Here is a 21,359-nt window from a genome sequence, read left to right as displayed (position 1 = left end):
TCAGAGGCAGTAGGGACGACCAGGGATGTTCTGTGTTTAGTGAGTCCGCCAGATCAGAGTCAGTAGGGATCACCAGGGATGTTCTCTGTTTAGTGAGTCCACCAGATCAGAGGCAGTAGGGATGACCAGGGATGTTCTCTGTTTAGTGAGTCCACCAGATCAGAGGCAGTAGGGATGACCAGGGATGTTCTCTGTTTAGTGAGTCCACCCGATCAGAGGCAGTAGGGATGACCAGGGATGTTCTTTTGATAAGTGTGTGAATTAGACAATTTTCTTGTCCTGCTAAACATTCAAAATGTAACCAGTACTTTTAGTTGTCAGGAAAAATGTATAGAGTAAAAAGTACATAATTTTCTTTAGTAATGTAGTGAAGTAAAAGTAAAAGTAGTCAAAAATATAAATAGTAAAGTACAAATACCCTAAAAAACTCCTTAAGTAGTACTTTCAAGTATTTTTACTTCAGTACTTTACACCACTACTTGTATCTTGCTTTGCGCTTATGTACAGGGCACCGTTGAAGGCAGTCATTTCTGGGGTAGTGTTAAGTGTGAAGGTGGAGCCATGTAAGTTGAAGATTCCTGGTGTTTGTGATGCCCGCCAATTGGCGCTACGCAGACCCGGTGGGGAGCGTGGTGAAACAGAGTCAGAGTCATTACCTGACCAAGTAATGTTTGGATATATAAGTTATACTGTTAGAGCTTTTGTGCCAAATACATTGGAGGTGTTCTAGGTGTCACGAAGCCAAGATGTGGGAATTGTGCACAAGAACATGGGACAGAGGAATGTTTCAGTGGAAGAAGTTGTGTATGTCAACTTTGGGGGAGACAATGTTGCTGGGGATCGCAGGTATCCAGTGCGAGAGAGGCAGGTTGAGGTGGCCAGGGTCAGAGTAGTACAGAAGATGTGGTATGTTGAGGCAGTTGAAGAAAGTAGAGGAGGGTGGATCCAAGGTGAGGGATTCTGAGAGGATCCCTGTGAATAGTAGATCTGTGCCAGAACAGAGCGATAGGCCAACGAGTGCATGTTTCCATATGGTTTGTTTTCATAGCGTTCATAGCAATGATTATCAACTGTACCTTAGAGATGGAACCTAAGTCACAGAAAATAGATGCTGTGGTGGCAGCTACAGAGAAGTACTAGGGGGGTACGTGATTTGACTTCAGAAGAGTTACAGTGTGCGTTGAGTTCTCTTAAAAAAGATAACAAAATATTTGAGACTATATCTAATGATGTACTACTCAATATACTCCTTAAACTAATTTCCTGTATCCCCTTCTCGCTCATACTCGATCTCTGCCTCTCTCTTTCCCTCTGATACCGCCCACACTGCAGTGTGTTCCCGTCCTCTCAGGCTATTGGCCTGGGGCAGGATCAGATCGTGTAGTGGAATAAGGTGATGGGTTTTAGTGAGTGTAGGGTTAGTTGGTAGGGTAATAAAACATATATTTGTATGTTTATTGATTTGTTCCCATTTTGTATCACAAAGTGTAATAGATTTATACTATAGTTCAGTTGGCGGCAGTAATGCAAGATATTGGATGCCAACCGCAGTTAAACCTCACCGAAGAAGAGTAGACTACAGAAAGATAGGGAGAGTGTTGATCCATCTGATTTGTTTAAGAGACATCTGGATACTACTGTGTATCAGGATTTTGTGGCCATTTACACAGATGGTTCAAAAGATCCAAGGACAGGACGTACTGGGTCAGCATTTGTAGTGCAGGAATGTGAGGTGGCAGTCAGGAAACGTATTACAAAGTGTTTGAAAAACTTGTCAATAATCAACTGACTGCCTTTCTTGATGTCTATAGTAATCTTTCTGGTACGCAATCTGGTTTCCACTCAGGTTATGGATGTGTCACTGCAACCTTAAAGGTCCTCAATGATGTCACCATTTCCCTTGATTCTAAGCAATGTTGTGCTGCTATTTTTATTGACTTGGTCAAAGCTTTTGATACGGTAGACCATTACATTCTTGTGGGTCGGCTAAGGAGTATTGGTGCCTCTGAGGGGTCTTTGGCCTGGTTTGCTAACCACCTCTCTCAAAGAGCGCAGTGTATAAAGTCAGAACATCTGCTGTCTCAGCCACTGCCTGTCCCCGAAATGTGTGTTAAACACTCTACAACAAAGCTTTCTTATTGCCCAACAAGCCTTCTCTGCCCTTAACCTTGTTCTGAAAACCTCCAAAACAAAGGTTATGTGGTTTGGTAAGAAGAATGCCCCTCTCCCCACAGGTGTGATTACTACCTCTGAGGGTTTAGAGCTTGAGGTAGTCACCTCATGCAAGTACTTGGGAGTACTGGCTAGACGATACACTGTCCTTCTCTCAGCACATATCAAAGCTGCAGGCTAAGTTTACATCTAGACTTGGTTTCCTCTATCGTAATCCCTCCTCTTTCACCCCAGCTGCCAAACCCTGATTCAGATGACCATGCTAGATTACGGCGACGTCATTTATAGATCGGCAGGTAAGGGTGCTCTCGAGCGGCTAGATGTTCTTTACCATTCGGCCATCAGATTTGCCACCAATGCTCCTTGTAGGACACATCACTGCATTCTATACTCCTCTGTAAACTGGTCATCTCTGTATACCCATCGCAAGACCCACTGGTTGATGCTTATTTATAAAACCCTCTTAGTCCTCACTCCCCCCATCTGAGATATCTACTGCAGCCCTCATTCTCCACATACAACACCCGTTCTGCCAGTCACATTCTGTTAAAGGTCCCCAAAGCACATCCCTGGGTCGCTCCTCTTTTCAGTTTGCTGCTGCTAGCAATGAACAAGCTTCAACAAACACTCAAACTGGACAGTTTTATCTCCATCTCTTCATTTAAAGACTCAATCATGCATACTCTTACTTACAGTTGCACCTGCTTCGCATTATGTATTGTTGTCTCTACCTTCTTGCCCTTTGTGCTGTTGTCTGTGCCCAATAATGTTGTACCATGTTTGTGCTTCTACCATGTTGGGCTGCTGCCATGTTGTGTTGCTACGTTTTTGTTGTCATGTTGTGTTGCTACCATGCTGTGTTGTCATGTGTTCCTGCCATGCTATGTTGTTGTCTTAGGTCTCTCTTTATGTAGTGTTGTGGTGTCTCTCTTGTCGTGATGTGTGTTTTATTCTATATTTTTATTGTATTTTGAATTTTTTATCCTATCCCCGCAGGAGGCCTTTTGCGTTTTGGTAGGCCATCACTGTAAATAAGAATGTGTTCTTAACTGACCTGCCTAGTTAAATAAAGGTTAAAATAAAAAATAAACAGCTCATTTGGCTGAATATACGGTGGAGCTGATGGCCATACTCTTGGCGTTGCAGTGGGTGGAGAAAGTCAAGCCAGACACAGTAGTCATTTGCTCTGATTCATGTTCAGTGTTGATGAGTCTCCAGCTTTAGCTCAGGTAGCAGACAAATCAAATCAAACGTTGTCACATGCGCCGAATACAACAGGTGTAGCACCTTAACGTGAAATGCTTACTTACAAGCCCTTAACCAACAGCGCAGTTCAAGAAGAGTTTTATTCTTATTTTTATTTTGTTTTAACCTTTATTTAACCAGGAAGGGCTCATTGAGATTTAAAATCTCTTTTTCAAGAGTGTCCTGGAGTTAAGAAAATATTTACCAAATAAACTAAAGTAAAAAATAAATAAAAAAGTAACACAATAAAATAACAATAAAGAGGCTACTGTATATACAGGGTGTACTGGTACCAAGTCAGTGTGCGGGGGTACAGGTTAGTTGAGGTCATTTGTACATGTAGGTACCTGCTTTACGAGGTGCTACAAACCCATGGCAGGATTAGACAGATGGGTATACAGATACGATTTACTTGGGTCTCAGCCCATGTGGGGGTGGAGGGGAACGAGGCAGTTGATGTACTGGCTAAACAAGCACTTAGTAGTGGGGATGTTGTAGTCTCAATGAGAAAGGCAAAAGGTCTGATATAGACAGTGATGGTGCAGAGATGGCAGGAGCAGTGGAATAGAAATACTATGGGAAGGCATTTATTTCAAGTACAGAGGAAAGTCGGGGAGGGGAGGACGGCAGGAAGGGACAGAAGAGAGGAGGCAATTTTTTTACGAGATTAAGGGTGGGATTAAATGTGATAGGGAAGCATCCAACAGGAAAGTGTGATTATTGCCAGGAAACAGAGACCGTGGAGCATGTATTGCTGCAGTGTGGGCAGTATCAGAGGGAAAGAGAGAGGCAGAGATCGAGCGAGAAGGGGATACAGGAAATTAGTTTAAGGAGTATATTGAGTAGTACGTCATTAGATAGTCTCAAATATTTTGTTATCTTTTTTAAGAGCAACGGGGATGGCAGATAGGATTTAGATCCTCCTTGTCTCTAGCCCACACTCCAGTACAGTAGGTGGCGGTCATGCACCATAACGTTGGCTACCAACCGCCGATAAAACCCACCGAAGAAGGAAGAAGAAGAAGAAGAAGAACCGTAGGAAGTGTTGACAAATAATACAGTTTGACGTTTCACGTCAACGGACAGTGAATGCAAATATTGTTTGCAATCAATGCTACTGTAATCGTTGTACTTTAGCATAATTTGTCAGACTTCCAGAGTCATCTTTTAATTTAACATCATTATTTAATCGTACAAATTGTTCAATTATGTGATGTCGTTTAAGTGAATATAGCAGTAGCTGTCATCCAAGTAGGACTAACGTTAGCTAGTTATCTAACGTTATCTCCCAGAGACAACGTTAGCTAGTTATCTAACTTTATCTCCCAGAGACATGGCGACTTAATAAATGACCCACCACACGTCTAGACACCTTCAAATTTGGTGACAGTACAACGTAAAATCAGCGATGTCTCAATTTATGGATTCCGGAGAGAATACGCCATTGCTCAAAGATGATTCTGGCAGGTGGGTTATAGCGCAGACTAACGTTTAGTTATGATTCCATACAGCTTTACTGTTTATGCTCCCAAAGTTCACATTTGTCACTTGCCTCAATCGTGATCAATCATGTTGTTCTGTCATTGTCGAGCTTATGTAGTTTGTCCTTTCCGTCTAGTGATGACTCCCAAAATGATGAATACAAGAGTAGATGGCGGTCAATTCGTGTAATGTACTTCACAATGTTTCTAAGCAGCGTTGGTAAGCAAATTTGATACCATTTATTTTATCCTAGACACATGGCCTACCTTTTTAAAAGTGAAAGACTGAAAGGATACCAGTAACTGCCCCTGGGAAAGTTGTTAGTCGTGGATGTGTGAGTCATAGATGTTAACCATAGCCCGAAACTATTAATGGTATGTAACATTGATTAGTCTGTGTTTATGCTGTGCAACATGTTTAACGATGGATATAGCCTAGGCTTAATTATTTGTGACTTCCTCTAGGTTTCACTATTGTCATCACGTCAGTATGGCCGTATCTGCAAAAGGTGAGGTTGATGTTGTTTTCCTGCTCTTGTCTTACAACTTTTTGGTTGAATATAAGAACCAACTAACTTGTTCATACTCAATACTATTAATTTCACTTAAGTCCAATTTTAGAGCTGAAAAGGAGAAGTGAGAAAGAAAAAAAATAGCAAAGAAGAACCTCCCTGTTTTATTTCTTAGAAATGCCAGAACACTGTATATACGCCATGTTTCTGTTGAAGTTGTAGGTGTGCTATTCCACCCTCTCCCTTTTGAAATATAAATGTGAAGCTCTTGAAATAATCCTTAAAACTGTGACAATATCATAGTGCATGCAAAAGACAAAAGAAATTAGAATGGTTAAATAAGAGATAAATGCGCACATAGCTCATGTCCAAACCACAATCTACCGCATGACTGACACGGTGGTTGACCACAAAGACATCGCCATTGCGGTTTTGATCCCGTTATCGCCTGTCAAATCTCCTCTATCTGCCCGTCTAGATTGATGACAGTGCCAGCGCTAGCTTCCTGGGCTGGGTGGTGGCATCCTACAGCTTGGGCCAGATGCTGGCGTCCCCCCTCTTTGGGCTCTGGTCCAATCACAGACCCAGGAGAGAACCGCTGGCCTGCTCTATTTTCATCAACGTCACAGCCAACATCTACTACTCCTACATCTACCTACCCACATCACAGAACAAATACCACATGCTCATGTCTCGAGCTTTAGTAGGTTTTGGAGCAGGTAGGCTATGTCTCTGGTTTAGTCAGATGTAATACAGTATCACCAGTCAAAGTCAAGGGGCTCTTTCACTGCACACTTGTGCTTTCAGATTTCCTTTTGTTTTGTTGATTTGCTACCCTGGGTTGCTATTTTGCAACCCTGATATTTTTTGGTTTGACCAACGTGGAAGACCAATGTGTGTTGAATTTTGGCAATCATTGAACTGATCAATTAGCTCAGTTGGTCAGGTGTGGTGCCTCGTTGTAAGACAATTATTACATTTGAGTCATTTAGCAGACGCTCTTATCCAGAGCGACTTACAGTAGTGAGTGGATACATTTTCATACTCCCCCCCCCCCCCTGTACTGGTCCCCTGTGGTAATCAAGCCCACAACCCTGGCGTTGCAAGCCCCATGGTCTGTCACCTGAGCCACACGGGACCATGCAGTACCTGTGACACTCCAGGAACATTGCCCCTTTTTTCTCCCACCTGTATTGTTGGAACAAATCTAATTTGGACGTGCTTGTCTAATATTTGGTTGTTGGTCCTGTTGTTTTGTTGTTGTTGTTGATAGGGAACGTAGCTGTTGTGAGGTCCTATGTTGCTGGAGCCACCTCACTGAAGGAGAGGAACAGTGCTATGGCTAACACAAGTGCCTGTCAGGCTCTGGGGTTCATTCTGGGTCCAGGTATGGTTGTTCTCCCTTTTCCCCATTACTCAGTCTCATAGTGAGCGTTGGCTGTCTTTCTACATTGGAGCACTGTATGCTTGACCTGGTACGCTGCGCAAGTGCACATTGTCAGCATTAGGTATTAACTATACGAGTATGTTCAGACACAGTGAGCCTATTTCGCTATAAGGCTACGTCAATTGAGAGAGGTGTGAAGACTAGTCAACAGAAAGGGATTCAGCAGTTGATTAGCGAGTGTGACGATCTGCGGTAAAACTGAACTATGACATAAGTGAGAATACAACAAATCGGAAACTACAAAAAAAACGGAACCAATTTGTTCAATTTTGACATTGTACCACGCTAATCTCTTGATAATCTCTGTACTAGCAGCGGTGTTTACTAGGGCTGGGAATTGCCAGGGACCTCACGATACGATATTGTCACCATACTTCGGTGCCGACACGATATGTATAGCTATTCTCACGATTCTATATGTATTGTGATTGGACACTGTGATTTCATTGAGATTTGATCTTGTAAACATATTGCTCACCATATGTCTGCTGCAGAGAGACGAGAGAGAGAGAGAGCCAGGATAATGCGTTTTTGATCAGTCGTGGAAATAAAGTGCTGAAAATAAATGAGCTCCCTGTTTTAAAAAGAAGATGGAGAACAAGCTATGAAGGAGAAATACTGGAGTTTTGCTGCAGCTACAGCCGACTAGCACAAAAATAATATTGCGATGTTGTCTATGATAAATCATCAAAAACAATATTCTGATATGTAACTGTATTGAGCCCCCCCCCCCAAACAGATCATTGTTTACAACTTGACGTCATAGTGGAAAAAGCTCATTAGACAGCAGCTAAGGTGTAATATATTTGAATTTGTTTTTTCAGCTCTCCAGGCCGGTTTGTCATTTATTGGTGAACAGGGTGTTAGCGTGAAGGTAATTGACCTACAGTTGAATATGTACACCGCCCCAGCTCTACTGGCTGCATTATTTGGCGTCATCAATATCCTGCTCGTCGTATTAGTACTAAGGTGAGCAGGTTACATTTTGAACTTTTACTGACATCTTGGATTTATCCAACTAGCATCTTGGGATTTCACCCAAGTAAATTTACCATCTGTTCAAGTATATGTTCATCTGACGATGTTGACGTGGATAGTACCACAGGTCTCTTTACTGCCATGCTGGGAGCAGGCAGGATTCATGATTTGGGGGAGGCAGGGTAGCCTAGTGGATAGAGCATTGGTTGCTAGATCGAATCTCTGAGCTGACAAAGTAAAAATTCTGTTGTTCTGCCCCTGAACAAGCCAGTTAAACCCACTGTTCCTAGGCCGTCATTGTAAATAAGAATTTGTTCTTAACTGACTTGCCTAGTTAAATAATAAAAATAATTTAAAAAACTCCCATTTCTGTTCAACAGGGAACACCAAGTTGACGACTATGGAAGACATATCAGAGCCATCAATTATGTGTCTGAAGGTAAATACTTTCCCAAAAGTATTTAACCTAGTAACAGCTTGCATGAAGACCTATAGGACGTACCTTTTTCAACAAGTTTTGAACATTGAGTGGTTGTGGATAGATTAAGCGTCTTTTGTAGCTGAAACAAGATAAAGTAGTATGCTAGCTTTGGCTTGTAAGTTGTTGAGTGCCATATCCTCTCTCTTCTCTTACAGAACGAATGGATGTCAGTCAGGAAACAGAAGGGGATATTGATCAAGTTGCTGTCTTGACCTCCAATGTTCTATTTTTCATCATCATGTTCATGTTTGCAGTCTTTGAGACGTATGTATTGTCTATAGTCGCGTGCCAATAATGTAGTATCATCGGCAATGCATAAGAATAATATCAGTATTTGTTGAATACTTGAAGATCATTTAGAAAACACACGACTGTCGGAAGTCACGAGTAAAACCAGTGCAAGTTGTATTTTTGCTAATTTCATCCCATTGTTTTTCCACACGTGTCATCTGTGGGAGGGTTTCTACACTTACGCTTTTAATTGGTTGATTTTCAGCATAGCCACACCCCTATCTATGGACATGTTCTCTTGGACTAGGAAGGATGCGGTGCTGTACAACGGTATCATACTGTCCTGCGTCGGCTTTGAGTCCATCCTGGTGTTTCTACTTGTGAAGGTTCTCTCTCAAAGGTAAGACGTTCAAATCAAATTTGATTGGTCACACGAGTGTTTAGCAGATGTTATTGCGGGTGTAGCGAAATGCTTGTGTTTCTAGCTCCAACAGTGCAGTAACATCTAACAAGTAGTATATATATATATACCAATTTCACCACAATACACACAAATCCAAAGTAAAATAATGGAATTAAGAATATATAAATATTTGAACGAGCAATGTCGGAGCAGCATAGACTAAGATACAGTAGAACACTTCACTGTTCATTTCATAATAATGAAAACAATGAACACAGGTACTGACTGTGAGGGGAAATTTTTGTAATTGTGAATGCCACTGTCAGGATATAGTATTGAGAGTTGAATTGACTGTGCGTTGAGTATGAAAGGCACTGTTTCTTCCAGGATTGGTGATCGTCCTGTGCTCCTTGGAGGCTTGGCCATCATATTCTGTGGCTTCTTTGTCCTGCTCCCATGGGGGAACCATTACCCTGAGATCCAGTGGGCAGGTATGGAATCGATGGCTTTTTGACCTGTCCCTTTACCTAAGGTTGTTTAACATCAGTGGTGTGACATTTTAGCCGTCTTCACAATTCTTATAGTTTTTTTTGGGGGGGGGGGTGGGGTGTTCAAATTCAACTGTAAATACAGTATGTTAGCAGCATAGACTGAGCTATAGGACTGCAGGAATGAAGATACCGGTACTGAGACAGTTTGCATTATACTTACAGTGCCTTCCGAAAGTATTCATACCCCTTGGCTTTTTGTTGTATTCATACCCCCACATTTTGTTGTTACAGCCTGAATTCAAAGTGGATTCAATTGTTTTATTTTTCCTCACATCTACACACACAGTACCCCATAATGACAAAGTGAAAACATGTTTTTAGAAATGTTTGCTAATTTATTTATTGAAAATGAAATAAAAAATCTAATTTACATAAGTATTCACACCCCTGAGTCAATACATGCATGCCTTTGGCAGCGATTACAGCTGTGAGTCTTTCTAGGTAAATCTAAGAGCTTTGCACACCTGGATTGTACAATATTTGCACATTATTATTAAAACAATTATTCAAAAGTTGTCAAGTTGGTGTTTGATCATTGATAGAAAGCAATTTTCAAGTCTTGCCATAGAGGCCACTCAGGAACATTCAATGCCGCCTTGGTAAGCAACTACAGTGTATATTTGAAAGGTGAATTGGTCTCCCAGTGTCCGTTGGAAAGCAGAGTGAACCAGGTTTTCCTCTATGATTTTGCTTGTGCTTAGCTCTAGTCTGTTTCTTTTGATCATAAAAAAACTCCCTAGTCCTTGCTGATGACAAGCATACCCATAACATGATGCAGCCACCACCATGCTTGAGAATATGAAGAGTGGTACTCCGACTGTTTTAAAGTCACCATTGGCCTCATGGTGAAATCCCTGCGCAGTTTCCTTCCTCTCCGGCAACTGAGTTAGGAAGGACACCTGTATCTTTGTAGTGACTTGGTATATTAATACACCATCCAAAGTGTAATTTAATAATTTCATCATGCTCAAAGGGATATTCGATGTCTGCTTTTTAATTTTTTTACCCATCTACCAATAGGTGCCCTTCATTGCGAGGCATTGGAAAACATCCCTGGTCTTTGTGGTTGAATCTGTGTTTGAAATTCACTGCTCGACTGAGGGACCTTACAGATAATTGTTTGTGTGGGGTACAGAGATGAGGTAGTCATTAAAAAAACATGTTAAACACTATTTCACACAGAGTGAGTGCATGCAACTTGTTATGTGACTTGTTAAGCAGATTTTTACACCTGAAATGATGTAGGCTTGCCGTAACAAAGGGGTTGAATACTTATTGACAAGACATTTCCTTGTTTAATATTTAATTAATTTGTAAAAATGTATAAAAACAAGATTCCATGATGGGGTATTGTATGTAAGCCAGACACACACAATCTCAATGTAATCCATATTAAATTCAGGCTGTAACACAACAAAATGTGGGGGGAAATCAAGGGGTGTGAATAATTTCTGAAGGCACTATCTCTCTCAAAAAACACAGACCTCAAGAATAACACTGTCATCCACGAGACGTTTGCCCCAACCCCGGTCTCCAACAGCTCCTTCGAGCCGACAGGCTGCCCTGCTGAACAGACATGGTGCCAGTATACCCCCGCCATTCACCTGGCACAGTTCCTTACCGCCGACGTCCTCATTGGAGCGGGCTACCCGGCCTGCAACGTGATATCCTACACGCTCTACTCCAAAATCCTAGGGTCCAAGCCTCAGGTATGTTCACGTGTTCAGAACACAGAATTAGATATGTGTCAACGGTGAAGCTAACGCTATCATACTGAACCAAGTAAAGGGGCATTGAGAGATCCAAGACTCCTCTGTTAGCATTTTTAGCATTCCAACTCATTCATCCACTGTGGCGGTGTCTTCCGAATGACAGTACGTCCATTGTCATGAATGGGGCTCTCATAGGCCATATTTTCATTGGAATGAGAGCGGATTTTTAATTATCTTATTGCTTGTATGTACCCGTACCTCCATTGTGACTCTCTGGACTCCTACTGCTTTGTGTTTTAATATTCTATGCCAGGTTTTCATAAAGGAATGAGAGGCTGGCACACAGAATATTGCTGCTGCCGAGTGCTTTATTCATGCAACAAAATTAGGCAATGTTTAGACCTGGATTCAAATATATGCTTGTTGAAGTATTTGTTTTTTTAAATACTTATTCTGTGTATTAGGGTATTTTCAAATAATGTTCCCGAATCAACTACTTCTATTTGAAAGTACTGTATTTTCAAACAATTTCCTATAAATACTTTTTTTTTTTTTTTTTAAATGCTTGTTTCCAAATACATTTAAAATACCCCCAGGACCAATCAGACCTGGGCCCGTATCCACAAAGCATCTCAGAGTAGGAAATTGCTCGTAAGTGCTGAGAATATAAATATTTATGTTAAGGGTTAAAATAAAAGCTAGGCTTTAAACCTCTTTAGTCATAAGAGTCCTAACCTAGTTCAAAGATGTTTAAGAGACCTCATGAGCTGTCCTAACCAGTTCAGAGTTACCAGCAGGTGTGTTGATATAGAAAAATACAGTGAGTCAGTGGTTCCTGCGCCACATGGAATTTGTTTAGGAGTTGTTAAAAGATTATTTTGATATTTCTATATGATCAATCCATAAATAATCCAGACCTACATGCAACAGTATCTATTGCTCTTTTGACAATAATTTCTCACAACGCCTAAAAAATGTAACGTGGATTTTTTTTTCTTTTTTCTGGCTTTCGAATAGGCACATTCTTCTCCTCTCAACTGAAACTTTTCCCTGGGTCCTTAGTGTACAAGCGAAAGTAGTGCACTGTGTTTTTTTGTCAATAAAGCTGATAGAAAATAATGTTTAATAAACAATAACTAAAGTTGATGTTTTAAGTCCATATCAATGCTTAAATCACATCATGAGACAGTTTTGTTCAGGTGAGAAAGAAAAAAATGAAAAAAAGTATTATTTCGAATTCCCCTTTAATTGCCCATCTGGCCCTTTTTAATGGCGCCTCTAGCAATTTAATTGAGATGGTTTTGGGGAAAGGTTCTGTGTCAACCCACAAGACATCAACTGGCTACATACAGAGTGATAAATGAATGCACACACACCACACACACATGAGCAATATCTCTGGAAATGTATTGGCAGATATTGTGTTAGGTTTTGGCTTTTTAAACCAATAGTGGCTAACCAGGGATGGGATAATGTCAATGTTGCATTGATTTAGATAGTAACTGGGAGCTCGCGTTGTCCTGATACTTTCAGAATTGTTTGGCGAGCTAATCATAGGTGGGCTGTGAGCTACAGGTAGTTCGCAATTGAAAGCATCTAGGGCTTATGTTAAAAGGTAGACTCAGCGAGAGGCTCTACTTTACTGCTGTTTTTGGTCCTGTGGCTTCCATGCTGTACACAGCGTGAAGCTAACCCGTGCAGATACTGTGGGAGAGCGAATTGTTGCATCTCGCTCATCTCAATGTCCTCTCAGGTGCTGCTCGTGGTGGCAATGTCAGTCTAGCTTTAACTCTGTGTTCAATGAAAGTGATAGATCTTTCAAACATTGTATGCAACATGGTATACAACTATAGAAAACGGGGGACTCTTGCAGGAGGGTTTTTGACTGGTTCAGAGTTCAATGTGCCACCATTTCGTGTTATAAGAATCCAGATGATTAGAGGACAATCCAAATAGAGGGGGTTTACTGCACATGGGGAAAGGCTGCAGGATAATGTTGTGTGCTTTGTCAGTCGCGCACAACATGGAAAGGAAAACATAAAAGTTGGCCACCCCATGCATTCACCAACAGGAATAAGGAAGACTGGAGGGGGAAACTGCTGCGTAAATAGTCAAGGTGCTAATGAGCAGAGTGGAGACAGGGAAGTTGCAAGGGAGGGGCGTGGCCAGTGTAGAGGAAAAACCTGGTTTCTACCATGAGCCTTTGCAACAGCAACATTATCGGCAAATGACTTGATGCCTACCGTGTACTGCCAAAGCGATTTATTTGTTCAACAGGAGTGATGAGTGTGTTGATATAACAGTAATATTGTCAACATTTATTTTTTAACAAATATCAGAATTGGTTAAAAAAAGGTTATGCATGCCAACATATTAGGCAATAATTAAGAGTAGACAAGGTGATCGTGTCAGCTGGGAGTTTTTTTTGTCTTAAAAACAGGTTTTAACAGGATTCTTAGGACCTTTTTATGGATACGGGCTCTGGCTTCAAATGCATGGGAGTGTTTAAATATTTGTATTTGAAAATACACTTGTATTTGAGTATTTACAAATAAACGTCCAAATATTCAATATATATCCTAATACTTACTGTATGTAAATGTATTGAATATTTGAACCCAGGTCTGGTTTAGACTTCTCAGAAATCTTCGTCAGGTCAACCACAGGTCTCTCATTCCTTCATATTATTTCAACCCAGCACCGGTATTCTCAAAATGTGCATATCTACCATGAGCCTTTGCAACAGCAACATTATCGGCAAATGACTTGATGCCTACTGTGTACTGCCAAAGCTATTTATTTTTCTACTATGCCAGGTGTAACGTAAAAAAAATAAAAAACTCAGCTGACTAGACTGGTACAGCGTGTGTAACAGACTAGACTCGTACAGTGTGTGTAAAAGACTAGACTGGTACAGTGTGTGTAAAAGACTAGACTGGTACAGCGTGTGTAACAGACTGGACTGGTACAGTGTGTGTAACAGACTAGACTGGTACAGTGTGTGTAACAGACTAGACTGGTACAGTGTGTGTAACAGACTAGACTGGTACAGTGTGTGTAAAAGACTAGACTGGTACAGTGTGTGTAAAAGACTAGACTGGTACAGTGTGTGTAAAAGACTAGACTGGTATAGCGTGTGTAAAAGACTAGACTGGTATAGCGTGTGTAAAAGACTAGACTGGTACAGTGTGTGTAACAGACTAGACTGGTACAGTGTGTGTAAAAGACTAGACTGGTACAGTGTGTGTAAAAGACTAGACTGGTACAGCGTGTGTAAAAGACTAGACTGGTATAGCGTGTGTAAAAGACTAGACTGGTACAGTGTGTGTAAAAGACTAGACTGGTACAGCGTGTGTAACAGATTAGACTGGTACAGCGTGTGTAACAGATTAGACTGGTACAGCGTGTGTAAAAGACTAGACTGGTACAGCGTGTGTAACAGACTAGACTGGTACAGCGTGTGTAAAAGACTAGACTGGTACAGCGTGTGTAACAGACTAGACTGGTACAGCGTGTGTAAAAGACTAGACTGGTACAGCGTGTGTAACAGACTAGACTGGTACAGCGTGTGTAAAAGACTAGACTGGTACAGCGTGTGTAACAGACTAGACTGGTACAGCGTGTGTAACAGACTAGACTGGTACAGCGTGTGTAAAAGACTAGACTGGTACAGCGTGTGTAAAAGACTAGACTGGTACAGCGTGTGTAAAAGACTAGACTGGTACAGCGTGTGTAAAAGACTAGACTGGTACAGCGTGTGTAAAAGACTAGACTGGTACAGCGTGTGTAACAGACTAGACTGGTACAGCGTGTGTAACAGACTAGACTGGTAGAGTGTGTGTAAAAGACTAGACTGGTACAGTGTGTGTAACAGACTAGACTGGTACAGTGTGTGTAACAGACTAGACTGGTACAGTGTGTGTAACAGACTAGACTGGTACAGTGTGTGTAAAAGACTAGACTGGTACAGCGTGTGTAAAAGACTAGACTGGTACAGCGTGTGTAACAGACTAGACTGGTACAGCGTGTGTAACAGACTAGACTGGTACAGCGTGTGTAACAGACTAGACTGGTACAGCGTGTGTAACAGACTAGAATGGTACAGCGTGTGTAACAGACTAGACTGGTACAGTGTGTGTAACAGACTAGACTGGTACAGTGTGTGTAAAAGACTAGACTGGTACAGTGTGTGTAAAAGACTAGACTGGTACAGTGTGTGTAAAAGACTAGACTGGTACAGCGTGTGTAACAGACTAGACTGGTACAGCGTGTGTAAAAGACTAGACTGGTACAGCGTGTGTAAAAGACTAGACTGGTACAGCGTGTGTAACAGACTAGACTGGTACAGCGTGTGTAACAGACTAGACTGGTACAGCGTGTGTAACAGACTAGACTGGTACAGCGTGTGTAACAGACTAGACTGGTACAGCGTGTGTAACAGACTAGACTGGTACAGCGTGTGTAACAGACTAGACTGGTACAGCGTGTGTAACAGACTAGACTGGTACAGCGTGTGTAACAGACTAGACTGGTACAGCGTGTGTAACAGACTAGACTGGTACAGCGTGTGTAACAGACTAGACTGGTACAGCGTGTGTAACAGACTAGACTGGTACAGCGTGTGTAACAGACTAGACTGGTACAGCGTGTGTAACAGACTAGACTGGTACAGCGTGTGTAAAAGACTAGACTGGTACAGCGTGTGTAAAAGACTAGACTGGTACAGCGTGTGTAACAGACTAGACTGGTACAGCGTGTAAAAGACTAGACTGGTACAGCGTGTAAAAGACTAGACTGGTACAGCGTGTAAAAGACTAGACTGGTACAGCGTGTGTAAAAGACTAGACTGGTACAGCGTGTGTAAAAGACTAGACTGGTACAGTGTGTAAAAGACTAGACTGGTACAGTGTGTAAAAGTGCACAAAATGGAATAAACAGCATGTGGGTCTTTTTCCCCCCTGTCCCCCAGGGTGTTTACATGGGGTGGTTGACAGCCTCCGGTAGCGGGGCCCGGACCCTGGGGCCCGTGTTCGTCTCCCAGGTGTACACAATCCTGGGTCCACGTTGGGCTTTCAGCCTCATCTGTGTCATGGTGCTGGGGGCCATATTTCTCCTGGGGGTTCTCTACCACAAACTCATCTCCTTCGCCGTGCGTCACGGCAGGATCCTGGAGTAACAAATGTAGACTTTTTGTCGACTTTTACCCTAAAATGAGAAGCTTTCACTAATGAAGTTGCTGCCGGGGATGTGGTGACAGTTTCACAATGCCTTATAGTTTGTTACTCAGGTTTGATATTGAAGATGTTTGGTCAAGAACCAAAACGGTAGGGCCATTTATTTTCACTGCTGTTGAGAGTCACTTCTCTAGTTGAAAAGGAACTACTTCTACCACTAACTGTACTGCAGTAACGGCTACTTCTCTGACTTTGTATGGAAAAGCAATTTCAAAATGGGCTCTCTCTCTCTTTTTGAAAGTGTACTTGGCTTGTTTTGGGGGAACCACTGATTTAAACATCGGTTAATTTGTTACATTTTATGTTGTAACTGGTTTGAATAATGGTAACTTTTAGTATTGAATAATATGTACAGGCATGTAGTTGAAGTGACTGATTCCAACAGAGTCACTTGTTATTGAAATAATGGAAAACCTGTTATGTGATATTGTGGCAATAAACTCAGCAAAAAAAGAAACTTGCCTTTTTCAAGACCCTGTCTTTCAAAGATAATTGGTAAAAATCCAAATAACTTCACAGATTTTCATTGTAAAGGGTTTTAACACTGTTTCCCATGCTTGTTCATTGAATCATAAACAATTAATGAACATGCACCTGTGGAACGGTCGTTAAGACACTAACAGCTTACAGACGGTAGGCAATTAAGGTCACAGTTCTGAAAACTTAAGACACTTACACCGAGGCCTGTACTCTGGAGCGGGATCGATTGAGGTGGCGGGTCCGTTGTGGTCTGGGGCGGTGGATCACAGCATCATCGGACTGAGCTTGTTGTCATTGCAGGCAAACACTGTGCGTTACAGAGAAGGTATCCTTCTCCCTCATGTGGTACCCTTCCTGCAGGCTCATCCTGACATGACCCTCCAGCATGACAATGCCACCAGCCATGCTGCTCGTTCTGTGCGTGATTTCCTGCAAGACAGGAATGTCAGTGTTCTGCCATGGCCAGCGAAGAGCCCGGATCTCAATCGCATTGAGCACGTCTGGGACCTGTTGGATCAGAGGGTGAGGACTAGGGCCATTCCCCCCAGAAATGTCTGGGAACTTGCAGGTGCCTTGGTGGAAGAGTGGGGTAACATCTCACAGCAAGAACTGGCAAATCTGGTGCAGTCCATGAGGAGGAGATATACTGCAGTACTTAATGCAGCTGGTGGCCACACCAGATACTGACAGTTACTTTTGATTTTGACCCCCCCCCCCCGTTGTTCAGGGACACATTATTCCATTTCTGTTAGTCACATGTCTGTGGAACTTGTTCAGTTTGTCTCAGTTGTTGAATCTTATGTTCATACAAATATTTGCACGTTAAGTTTGCTGAAAATAAACGCAGTTGACAGTGAGAGGACGTTTCTTCTTTTTTTTTGCTGAGTTTATATTGAAATATGTTATAAGAAGAGGTGCAACTCTTGCTTGTGAATCTTAATGCATTTACCTCATTGTTTTTTATCTATTAAAAGTATATCATTTTTGTGAATTTTGAATAAAAATAGTATTTAGAAACATATATTTTGTTATACTAACATGAGTCCTGCTTCTATCACAGACTGGTAGGAACATTTCTACCACATCTTGACTTTGTTGTTCTTTGAAGCAGTCTTACATCCTGATAATTATTTGCTATCATGAGATTGTAATTTTTTTACGATACATTGATAATGCCTACAGTAAGAATCCATGTTTTATGTGATAAGAATAAATGCAGTCACATATCAAAATGGTCCTGTTGTATTGCTTGAAAAAGGAAAGGTGTATTATATTAATCTGAGTGGCTGCGTGACCGGACTCTGGATGCCTCTTCCCGATGGCCAAACAAAAAGTGTCTTGTTTACAGGTGTCGTTCTTTATAAACTAGGGGACCAGTGAGAATTTCCTAAGCTGGACAACTTGTTACAGCTGTTAAGTCATTGATAATAATCAGCAAAAAAAAATTGTCGTTACATTAAGATTTAAAGGTGGGGATCAAAATTCACAAGTTGATTTAAAATCTGTGTTTAAAAGCCTTTATCATGGTTGGCGTCTTGACAGATTTGTCCAAAATAATTTGTGATAAAAAAACAACATTACTCTGTCCTTTCATGTGCTATTTTACTCTGGTAGCTTCTCTGCTGCTTTCCCCTCCCTCTTCTCAGACACCCGTGGAGATAATCGTATGTCTTCATCAGCCTGTATCATTTTCACGATTCTGTCATCAAAATACATAAAGTATATACTGACAGTTAACATTATAATTTCTCTGAATCGTTTAACCAGTCAAACTGGAGCACCATAACACATGACAGTTTAACCAGTCATTGTGGATACTAGGGATATATAGATTTAACTTTTCTTTTGACACTTTATAGCCAAGTTTTGTGCTTTAATACGGTATGTGTTCTTTATTTGACCATGGGAAATGTTTTTAAAACCAAATTTTAATACAAATGTCACTTAAAGGGCAAATCTGAAGTTCAAACAATTATGATTACCCCACCTGTTTTTGTTTTTTTTTTTAAAGAAGAGGGACTGGGCTGGAGAAATATGACCACTCAAATTCAGATGATGGACTCGGGTTTGAGTCCCGGGTGGGATGGTGCCTGTGAGGCCATCGGAGAGGCGTGTGAGGGACTTAGTATAAAGAACGGTGGGGACACGCTCTCCCGAAGGAAGGGGGTAGTGTAGCGACCTTCAATGATGTATACAAACACTAGATTGCGGATGCTATGTATTGGCCAATGAGAGGCTTTGAACCACCGTCCGTATTGGTACTTCTGAGTCCTCAGAAGGAGCAGTCCTCCATAGGAATGAATGGATCAGATCTCTTGGTGTAACAGTTTAGTTGTTGGGTGTCAGTCACTGACCACCCCCCCACGTACCTACAATTCCCAACCATACTCCCCTTATGTACAAGTCACAGGTTGCCCTATATGAGCAAATATGAAACCTTATTTCTAAATATGTCTTTAAAAAAAAAAAACGCTTTTCTACTATGACATAAGGACCTTTATTTTGACATTTCCAAATAGAACGCCATGACCTGTAAGTGAACCACTGGGGTCAAGCCAAACAGAGCAGTTATATGCTCTGACTCGTGCCGTGTTAATGAGTCTGCAGACAATCAATCAAATGTATTTATAAAGCCCTTTTTACATCAGCCGATGTCACAAAGTGCTGTACAGAAACCCAGCCTAAAACCCCAAACCGCAAGAAATGCAGATATAGAAGCACGGTAGCTAAGAAAAACTCCCTAGAAAGTCCAGAACCTAGGAAGAAACAGGCTCTGAGGGGTGGCCTGTCCTCTCCTGGCTGTCCTGGGTGGAGATTATAACAGAACATGGTCAAGATCTTCAAAGATTCATAGATGACCAGCAGGGTCAGATAATAATAATCACAGTGGTTGTAGAGGGTGCAACAGGTCAGCACCTCAGGAGTAAATGTCAGTTGGCTTTTCATAGTTGATCAGAGTTAGATACAGCAGGTGAGGTAGAGAGAGAGTCCAAAACAGCAGGTCTGGGACAAGGTAGCACGTCCAGTGAACAGGTCAGGGTTCCATAGCCGCAGGCAGAACAGTTGAAACTGGCTCAGCAGTATGACCAGGTGGACTGGGGACAGCAAGGAGTCATCAGGCCAAGTAGTCCTGGTCCTAGGGCTCAGGTCCTGAGAGAACTTAAAATTAACACAGGCCACCAGATAAGACGGGAAAAATGCTCTCTTCCGCTGAGCTACATCCCCTTAGATTGCAACTAGTTGCGTTTGGGGATAGAGAAAAAGTGAGCCGAGGGTAAAGAATGCTGTTTAGCCCCCTCACTGCGAAATGTCTTTTGCCCTCTCCCTGGTGGTCTAGTGGTTAGGATTCGGTGCTCTCACCGCAGCGTCCCGGGTTTGATTCCCGTTCATGGAATGAATTGCTTTTGGGGAAACACTAGGCAAAAGTAAAAAAACTTTTCAGAACTGCAGAAAAAGTTATCCTCCTGTGAGTCAGTGACCTAAGGATTGTTGCAATTTCAAGTACTCTCTGCTGCTTTACCTACATTCCTATCGAAGGTCAACAAGTGAAGATTTCGTCTCAGTGAAAGATAATTTGTTTGTCAAGTACATATCAAAGTGCAATGCGGTCAAAAAGTTGGCGTAAGCCACAAGAAAAATAAAATCCTTCGAGCCGGATTTGAACCAGCGACCTAAGGATTACTGCAATTTCACCTACAGTCCTCCGCTCTACCAACTGAGCTATCGAAGGGTGACAAACACAGCCTAACGCCATCACCTAGATGGTCATAAGTTCTGCAGAAGCATATGTTCCCTTTAAAAAGTTGGTTTCAGAGCTGGTCATGGGTGCACCTCAGCCACGCTCAAGGTCCTAAACGATTTCATAACCGCCATCGATAAGAGACATTACTGTGCAGCTGTATTTGTCGACTTGGCTAAGGCTTTCGACTCTGTCAATCACAACATTCTTATTGGCAGACTCAACAGCCTTGGCTTCTCAAATGATTGCCTCGCCTGGTTCACCAACTACTTCTCTGATAGAGTTCAGTGTGTCAAATCGGAGGGCCTGTTGTCCGGACCTCTGGCAGTCTCTATGGGGGTGACACAGGGTTCAATTCTCGGGCCGACTCTCTTCTCTGTATGTATTAATGATGTCGCTCTTGTTGCCGGTGATTCTTTGATCCACCTCTACGCAGACGACACCATTCTGTATACCTCTGGCCCTTCTTTGGACACTGTATTAACTAACCTCCAGACGAGCTTCAATGCCATACAACTCTCCTTCTGTGGCCTCCAACTGCTCTTAAATACAAGTAAAACTAAATGCATGCTCTTCAACCGATCGCTGCCCGCCCGTCCAACATCACTACTCTGGACGCTTCTGACCTCGAAAATGTGGACAACTACAAATACCTAGCTGTCTGGTTAGACTGTAATCTCTCCTTCCAGACTC

At 42.0% G+C, this 21,359-nt stretch overlaps 1 protein-coding gene and 1 non-coding gene across 3 annotated transcripts; one reads left to right on the top strand and one right to left on the bottom strand.

Moving 5' to 3' along the window:
* The first annotated feature begins 4,426 nt into the window (after positions 1-4,426).
* mfsd8 (major facilitator superfamily domain containing 8) lies at positions 4,427-16,981 on the top strand. Of its 2 annotated transcripts, none has more exons than XM_038995791.1 (12): positions 4,427-4,884; positions 5,036-5,118; positions 5,364-5,407; positions 5,889-6,129; positions 6,684-6,797; positions 7,682-7,826; positions 8,216-8,274; positions 8,472-8,580; positions 8,813-8,947; positions 9,338-9,441; positions 10,984-11,210; positions 12,231-16,176. In XM_038995791.1, the coding sequence occupies exons 1-12, from the start codon at positions 4,826-4,828 to the stop codon at positions 12,252-12,254; spliced, it is 1,344 nt and encodes a 447-aa protein (XP_038851719.1). In that variant the 5' UTR covers positions 4,427-4,825; the 3' UTR covers positions 12,255-16,176. The 2 variants fall into 2 exon arrangements, with proteins under 2 accessions (XP_038851719.1, XP_038851718.1); XM_038995790.1 differs by lacking the exon at positions 12,231-16,176 and adding an exon at positions 16,183-16,981 and having other exon boundaries at positions 4,428-4,884.
* Positions 16,982-20,570: 3,589 nt separating this feature from the next.
* trnay-gua lies at positions 20,571-20,657 on the bottom strand. Its single transcript is given in 2 exon segments — positions 20,571-20,606; positions 20,621-20,657. It is a non-coding gene; the product is annotated as a tRNA-Tyr (tRNA).
* Between the last annotated feature and the right edge of the window lie 702 nt (positions 20,658-21,359).

Source organism: Salvelinus namaycush, chromosome 6 (assembly GCF_016432855.1).
Source record: "Salvelinus namaycush isolate Seneca chromosome 6, SaNama_1.0, whole genome shotgun sequence".
NCBI classification, from domain to species: domain Eukaryota; kingdom Metazoa; phylum Chordata; class Actinopteri; order Salmoniformes; family Salmonidae; genus Salvelinus; species Salvelinus namaycush.
Note: the sequence above shows the minus strand (reverse complement) of the source record. Positions and strands in the feature narration are given on the sequence as shown.